Consider the following 8,377-nt stretch of genomic DNA (forward strand, 5'->3'; position numbering starts at 1 on the left):
ACAGTAGTGCTGTCAACTGTCAAGCGGGAGCGGTCAAGCGGGAGCGAAGGGCACTGTGTCCCAGTGTTGTTGCCGTTCATGTCCTCCCCATTGAGTAGTAGACTGTATGTTTTGTGATACCCAGTAGGAAGCACATCAAGTCGGTAGGCATGTCGATACAACACCGGTGCACTGGTCGCTGGCTTATCTCGTCGTGTAGCCCAATCACCACGCCGAACGTCTTGAGTGGCAACAAATCTGCCCAATTAGCTGATTCACTTGCCTTACACCCACTCCGTTCGACACACCCACTCGCCCGGGCTGCAGCTACCCATCCTTGCCCACAAGACCACAGCCAATCGCATGCAAGGAACAACGCAGCTAACTTGGCTACTCCTGTTAGCTAGCTAGCTTGTTATCTATGCTGGTTGTTAGCTTGCGTAACTCATACGTGTATAATTATAAAGGGACACTTTTGTGGATAATACCATTCCTGACAGGCTGATCAGATTCAATTTCAGCCTCAGAGGCTGGTCAGTCAGAATGCTGCCTTGTAGGCTGTTTCACAGGTAAAGCTCCTTGCAGGCAGATTAGCTGTCCGTGCTTTATAGGCTGATGCATATAATCCAGAGTGGGTGAGTTTGTAGGGTGGCCCAACCCTCAAAGTGTCTCGTCAACTGTATGTAAGAGAGTTTGTCTTCTCAGAAATTCAGCCTTCTCTGTGTTGCTCTCCAACCCCCATTCCGTCACACCTCTGGGTAGCAGAGGTTCTGTTGTGATAACATCCTGTAGGTCTGATGACTCAACAGTAATGCTATTGGTCAACACCTTTTTTTGTTAACCTAAACACGGTGAAATGGTTCTAAAAAGGTTCTTAGCTTCATTGTCAAATGGTTCTAAAAGGGTCTTAGCTTCATTGTCAAATGGTTCTAAAAGGGTCTTAGCTTCATTGTCAAATGGTTCTAAAAGGGTCTTAGCTTCAATGTCAAATGGTTCTAAAAAGGGTCTTAGCTTCAATGTCAAATGGTTCTAAAAGGGTCTTAGCTTCATTGTCAAATGGTTCTAAAAAGGGTCTTAGAGCTTCATTGTCAAATGGTTCTAAAAAGGGTCTTAGCTTCAATGTCAAATGGTTCTAAAAGGGTCTTAGCGTCATTGTCAAATGGTTCTAAAAAGGGTCTTAGAGCTTCATTGTCAAATGGTTCTAAAAAGGGTCTTAGAGCTTCATTGTCAAATGGTTCTAAAAAGGGTCTTAGCGTCAATGTCAAATGGTTCTAAAAGGGTCTTAGCTTCATTCTCAAATGGTTCTAAATGCGTCTTAGCTTCATGGTCAAATGGTTCTTAAAGGGTCTTAGCTTGGATGTCGATTAAGGCAGCCCTACGCACTTCTCTGATTCAGAGGAGTTGGGTTAAAAGCGGAAGACACATTTCAGTTGAATGTATTCAGTTGTACAATTGACTAGGTATCCACCTTTCCCTTTAAGACCTGACATATCACATAAATATACCTGCTACCATAGCCCACTGTACCCCTCTCCTTTCCCGTTAAGGCCCACTGTACCCCTCTCCTTTCCCTTTAAGACCCACTGTACCCCTCTCCTTTCCCTTTAAGACCCACTGTACCCCTCTCCTTTCCCTTTAAGACCCACTGTACCCCTCTCCTTTCCCTTTAAGACCCACTGTACCCCTCTCCTTTCCCTTTAATTGTCTCCTTCTCTTCTTCTTCTTCTTCTCTCCTCCCCAGGGAGTCTTGGGGGCATGGCCTTGTAGGCTAGGACTTCTCTCTCCCTCTCCTCCTCTGACCATGCCTAGAATAATGCCTTGTAATGCTTGTTAATGCTTTGTACCTTAAGCTTCATGGCTCGTATGTGAATCCTTCATTTGACATTAAATCTGACTTTAGCAGTTCAGACCTTTCCTTGGCTTTTCTACTGCAGCTGAACTATAGCCCCTTGCATATTGTTAAATCACCTTTACGGAGTCTTTGTTAATGTTAACTACATAGTCTTATTACGGGTAGCATGTGAGGTATATACAGTTCATTCGGAAAGTATTCAGACCCCTTGACTTTTTCCACATTTTGTTACATTACAGCCTTGTTCTAAACTGGATTAAATCGTTTTTCCCCCTCATCAATCTACACACAATACCCCATAGTAACAAAGCAAAAGCAGGTTTTCAGAAATGTTTGCAAATTTATTAAAAATAACCTGACAATGTTTCTCTCTAGAGTGAATTCCCTGGTGGAGCTTTAGATAACCTGACAAAGCAATAGTGATGTGTAGTTCGCAAACGATTCCTTCTTTGTGAACAACTATTTTTACTGACTTGAGAGTCATGATTCGTTTTTCTGAGTGACTCGTTCATTTTAGTTGTTTGTTTTAATCGTTCATTTTAGTTGTTTGTTTTACCTGCTGGCCGCAATGAGTCCTACTATAGGATTGAAATGCGCTCCTGTGGCTCAGCGGCTCCAGAGAAGTGCTCTGACCAACAGCTGTCTGTCATCACTACAATGCAAAATATTTTCCACAAACAGAGCACTGGTGGGGTTTCTCTCCAGTGTGAATTCTCTGGTGAACTTTAAGAGAACCCAATGATATAAAAAAATCTCCACAAACAGAGCACTGATGCCTTCTTTCTTCGTGTGTGGTCCTCATATGGTCTCTCAGGGTTTTCATAGTTGGGAAGCATTTGCCACAATTGCTGCAGAGGCACGATGGTTTCTCTGGTTGGTCGGTCTCTGGTTTCCCTCCCAGGTGAATTTGCTGTTTATGTTTTAGTCCCCTTGATGACATAAAAGAATTGACACAAAGAGGACACTTATATGGATTCTCTCCTGTGTGAGTTCTCATATGCCTTGTCAGAACCATATTGTGTTGGAAACATTTGCCACATGCTTTGCAGGTATATGATTTCTCCCCTGTGTGCGTTCTCATGTGCAGTCTCAGGCTAATGTTATGAAGAAAACATTTGGCACATTCTTTGCAGCTATAAGATTTCTCCCCTGTGTGCGTTCTGATGTGTTTAACCAGGAGTGATTTGATGGGAAAGCGTTTGTTGCATTGAGTGCATCCATGTAGATTCTCTCCACCACTGTGAGTCATCATATGCAGTCTCAGGCTAATTTTATGACGGAAACATTTACCACATTCTTGGCAACAAAACGATTTCTCTCCTGTGTGAATTTTCATGTGCATTCTCAGGTTACTGTTAACAGAAAAACATTTGCCACATTCTTTACAGCTATATGGTTTCACCCCTGTGTGCGTTCTCATGTGCAGTCTCAGACTAATGCTATGACTGAAACATTTGCCACATTCTTTGCAGCTAAAAGGTTTCTCCCCTGTGTGAATTCTCATGTGTTTAACCAGGTCTGATTTGATGGGGAAGCATTTGTTGCATTGTGTGCATCCATGTGGTTTCTCTCCACTGTGAGTTCTCTGGTGGCGTTTTAGAATGGTTGTTGAAGTAAAACACTTTTCACACACAGAACACTTATATGGTTTCTCCCCTGTGTGAGTCCTCAAATGCTCTTCTAAGCCCGTCTTGGTCCGGTAACACTTGTTGCAATCCTTGCAGTTATATTCACCAGCGTGAATTTTCTTGTGGTGTTTAAGATCAGATTTTGACTTGAAGCATTTTTCACATGTTGGACAGTGGTAGAGTTTCTCTTCAGTGTGAATTCTCTGGTGACTCTTTAGGTCTTTTGCAAACATAAAGCATTTTTCACATGTCGGACACTGATACGGTTTCACTCCAGTGTGAATTCTCTGGTGACTCTTTAGATATTTAGCTGATTTAAAGCATTTTTCACATGTCGGACACTGACACGGTTTCTCTCCAGCGTGAATTCTCTGATGACTCTTCAGATATTTTGTTGATTGAAAGCATTTTTTACATGTTGGACACTGATACGGTTTCTCTCCAGTGTGAATTCTCTGGTGAATCTCTAGGTCTTTCTCTGATTTAAAGCGTTTTTCACATGTTGAACACTGAATGGATTTCTCTATGGTGTGGCATCTCATATGAGTTTTCAGATGGTTTGGTAGTTTAAAGCTTTTACTGCACACATGACATGTAGGTGATTCCTCCTCTGTGTGATTCTTCATATGTTTCTTCCACTGCTGCGACAAGTTGAAGGATTTGCCACATTTCTTGCAGTGATAATTATTTTTAGTTGAGTGAATTCTCTGATGTGTTTTTAAACCGCCTAGTGTCTTATAGCGTTTACTGCACACAGGACACTTGAATGGTGTCTTAGTTGTGTGAGACTTCAATGGTTCTTTCAGCTCACTGGTTGTCTTGGCCTCAGGGCAGACTTGAGAGCTTTGTCGTTTCTCTGCCTGTGTCCTCCTTGATTTGAGGGTCTTTAACTCTGACAGAACTTCTTCACTCTCGTCTTCATCCACACTTACAATGATTTCACTGTGAGCTGCAGAACAGTCTGGATTTACTGCAGAGAGGAGCAGAGAGTCACTGGTTAGTTCTGATACTCTGTAGTCCTCTCCATCAGGTTCTGTTTGGATCTGTTCAGTTGTGTTGGTGGGTAGAGAGTCCCTCTCCCTCTCTCTGTCCTGATCAGAGTCTATTTCCACACAGGGAGGAGCAGTAAATATGAACTCTACAACATCTGTGGGATCAGACTCAAGTCTGTGAAGCTGCTCTTCCTCCTGACTGGTCCTGAGTTCCTCCTGTTCCTCTTTAATCTGTGTGGGCTCTGGGTCCTCCTGCCCCAGACTGGTGCTCCATTCCTGCTGCTGCTCAGGAGGAACCTCTTCAGGGACAGTTAGCTGCTGGGGGTCTGGAGAGAAGGAGAGGGAATAATTATCCAGATAGACAATCAAGAAAAACCTAAGATACGTCACATTTATCCAAATACACTCATGTGTCTCTGTGCTCTGCTGAGGCTAAAGGAATATCATACAGCATATAGAAGTTAATCTAGCTAGGAGGGTGGCTGCTCTTTGCTTTTGCCACAATGAGGAACGACAAGGGATGAGAGTGCTTAGTTAGATAGCTACTTACATTAGGCTACATCACATTACTCTTATATGCAGTTGGCCAGCAGCATACCACCCTGCATCCCACTGCTGGCTTGCCTCTGAAGCTAAGCAGGGTTGGTCCTGGTCTGTCCCTGGAAGGGAGACCAGATGCTGCTGGAAGTGGAGTTGGAGGGCCAGTAGGAGGCACTCTTTCCTCTGGTCTAAATAAATATATTTATCCCAAAGCCCCAGGGCAATTATAGGGGACATTGCCCTGTGTAGGGTGTCGTCTTTCGGCTGGGACGTTGAACGTGTGTCCTGACTCTCTGTGTTCACTAAAGATCCCGTGGCACTTATTCTAAGAGTAGGGGTGTTAACCCCGGTGTCCTGGCTAAATTCACAATCTAGCCCTCATACCATCATGGCCACCTAATTATCCCCAGGCTCCAATTGGCTCATTCATCTCCCCTTCAACTATTCCCCAGGTTGTTGCTGTAAATGAGAATGTGTTCTCAGACAACTTACCTGGTAAAAGTTTAGCAGAAAGAGAAAACAGGCCTCCTTCACTATAACATGAACGGATAGTCAGATAATGTGGCTAAGCTATGGGTTGCTAGAATAGATTCCAACATTACAGCTCTGCTCTCCTGTAAGGTTGGAAATGCCTTCTGTTTTGATTAATCACATGGCAAAGCTGGCGCAAGATATTGCTTGGAAAACGTACCTCAATCTAGGAATGGGATATGGCACTGTACTCCTGATTATCCCATTATCCAAAATGCTACTTCGAGAACATTGAAGTACTACTATTTTTTAATCGAACTGCCTTTTCTGTCCTCATGCTAGGTAGCAGAAGCCACAGTAGTTATTTTGGAATGCCTGTTGGGTTGAAAAACAAAGGATAGTCAGCCAATCAGGCCCCTTGTTGTTCAATGAAATGTGCATTCCAAAATGGCTGCTGTGGCTTCTGCTACCTAGCATGAGGACAAAAAAAGGCAGTTTAGTATTTCAATATTCTCGATTTAGCATTTTGGATCATTGGAAAATTTGAGGTATAGTGCCATGGACCATTGAGGTATGTTTTCCGAGCCACATTTTGAGCCAGCACTGCCGTTTGACTAATCAGAACAGAACAAGCCATTTCCAACAGTAGGTGGGAATCTATTCTAGTTAAGTCTGCTTAATAATACGTTCCTTTAGATATTTTGTTTGAAATTCCCCCGTTATAAAGACCAACAGTCCAGCCCACCACCACAGTAAGTTGAAATGGAATTGTATTTAACGTCTGGCTTCCTGCGGACTCTTCCTGTTTTTTTTTTTTGCAAGGCAATTTAAAGCAATACTAGTGTAAATACACCAATTACAATTTGAATAGACAAAGCCATCGATCGCGTGACACCATTCATTCCTATTTGAAGCCAAGGAATCGGTTATGATGGCTTCTCATGTGGGACATGTGTGTAGACTAATGCCACGTTTAAAACTAGGAACTCGGAAATCTCCCGACTTCCGAGCGTTCAAAACAACTGGGAACTCGGGAAAAAACGAGCTCAGACTGGGAAAATGCGCGTTTTTTACGGTCATCCAACTCCGGCTATTTCTAGAGCTCCGCTTTTCCGACCTGAAGATCACTGACGTCATGATTTGAACTCGTATTTTTCCGAGTTGTTTTAAACGGGCCAATAACATGCGCTGTTTTAGCTCCTCCAGGAAGTGACGTTACAGGCTAGCTCAGTGCTGCGCCCTCTCATTGAGTATGTCAAGCTGTAGGCCAACCGGGGTACTGCAGGCTGCCATTAGCTACTAAATTATCCTTATAACTTGTGTACATCTGGAGTAATATAAGCATTTATTGGTACCGTGATTGTTTTCGAAATGTGTATTTATTTACACGAAGATTGGCATTTTCCTATTCACTATAATGGGTGATCCTGTTTTCTGCAAACAATGCCGGCAGTACCGCGGGCGGCCTTGAAGTTCGTGCAGTGGCTTCAATGGGAAGGGGCAGTCGTTCTCCCCTGAAATACACCAGCGTTGCTAAAAGCAGATAATTCTAGCCATGCTATGGGCTAAGCTAGCTGCCCCTCTCTGGTGGTTATTTGTTACCGGTGTAAACCCCCCCTCTCTCTTTCAAGACCTAACTACGAACCTGCTCCCAACTCCAGAAGAAGCCTCCGTAGACGTTCATTCTCCTCCTTTGAACGGGAGAGCTCTTGTTCTATCGTCTTTTCCACCGCTGCCATTATCTCAACAGTCACTGCTGCTAGTTGCTGCTGGTACTGGGCTATCCACTTTTCCTCTATCCCAAATATGTTAACGGCTGCAGATATTAATCGCTTAGCTATAAACACATTCAACATCCGTGGTTTCGACATTTTGAAGAGAGATATAACTTGAGATTATCGTCCATGCGTTTCTTCTTCGTTAAGGTACAGACTACATCCAAAAAGGTGTATTGCCGCCACCTATTGGGTGGGGTAAACACTGATACTTTAACAAAAAATACAATAATTATATATATATATATATATATATACAGTACCAGTCAAAGGTTTGGACATACCTACTCATTAAAAGGGTTTTTCTTTATTTTTACTATTTTCTACATTGTTGAATAATAGTGAAGACATCAAAACTATGAAATAACACAAATGGAATCATGTAGTAACCAAAAAAGTGTTACACAAATCAAAAATATATTTTATTTTTGAGATTCTTCAAAGTAGCCATCCTTTGCCTTAATGATAGCTTTGCACACTCTTGGTATTCTCTCAACCAGCTTCACCTGGAATGCTTTTCCATTAGACTTGAAGGAGTTCCCACATATGCTGAGCACTTGTTGGCTGCTTTTCCTTCACTCTGCGGTCCAACTCATCCCAAACCATTTCAATTAGGTTGAGGTCGGGTGATTGTGGAGGCCAGGTCATCTGATGCAGCACTCCATCACTCTCATTCTTGGTCAAATAGCCCTTATACAGCTTGGATGTGTGTTGGGTCATTGTCCTGTTGAAAAACAAATGATAGTCCCACTAAGTGCAAACCAGATGGGATGGCGTATCGCTGCAGAATGCTGTGGTAGCCATGCTGGTTAAGTGTGCCTTGAATTCTAAATAGATCACTGAGTGTCACCAGCAAAGCACCATCACACCTCCTCCTCCATGCTTCACGGTGGGAACTACACATGCAGAGATCATCCTACTCTGCGTCTCACAAAGACACAGCGGTTGGAACCAAAAATCTCAAATTTGGACTCATCAGACCAAAGGACAGATTTCCACCTGTCTGATGTCCACTGCTCGTGTTTCTTGGTCCAAGCAGGTCTCTTCTTCTTATTGGTGTCCTTTAGTAGTGGTTTCTTTGCAGCAATTCGACCATGAAAGCCTGATTCACGCAGTCTCCCCTGAACAGTTGATGTTGAG

At 43.2% G+C, this 8,377-nt stretch overlaps 1 protein-coding gene across 1 annotated transcript; it reads right to left on the minus strand.

Moving 5' to 3' along the window:
* Window positions 1-2,165: 2,165 nt before the first annotated feature.
* Window positions 2,166-7,376, minus strand: LOC121550551 (oocyte zinc finger protein XlCOF6). Its single transcript, XM_041862861.1, has 2 exons — window positions 7,108-7,376; window positions 2,166-4,777 (listed from the first exon to the last, which is right to left on the minus strand). Exons 1-2 carry the CDS (start codon window positions 7,331-7,333, stop codon window positions 2,484-2,486), a joined length of 2,520 nt encoding a protein of 839 aa, XP_041718795.1. The 5' UTR covers window positions 7,334-7,376; the 3' UTR covers window positions 2,166-2,483.
* Window positions 7,377-8,377: the final 1,001 nt, after the last annotated feature.

Source organism: Coregonus clupeaformis, chromosome 35 (assembly GCF_020615455.1).
Source record: "Coregonus clupeaformis isolate EN_2021a chromosome 35, ASM2061545v1, whole genome shotgun sequence".
In the NCBI taxonomy this organism is placed as follows: Eukaryota; Metazoa; Chordata; class Actinopteri; order Salmoniformes; family Salmonidae; genus Coregonus; species Coregonus clupeaformis.

What these genes read in the sequence shown, in the direction of transcription:
- LOC121550551 (XM_041862861.1), bottom strand. Translation starts at nt 7,333, where the DNA reads ATGTCGAAACCACGGATGTTGAATGTGTTTATAGCTAAGCGATTAATA. An exon ending in TCTTCTGGAGTTGGGAGCAG is followed by an intron (nt 4,778 to 7,107) that starts GTTCGTAGTTAG and finishes CCTTCTCTCCAG; the next exon opens with ACCCCCAGCAGCTAACTGTC.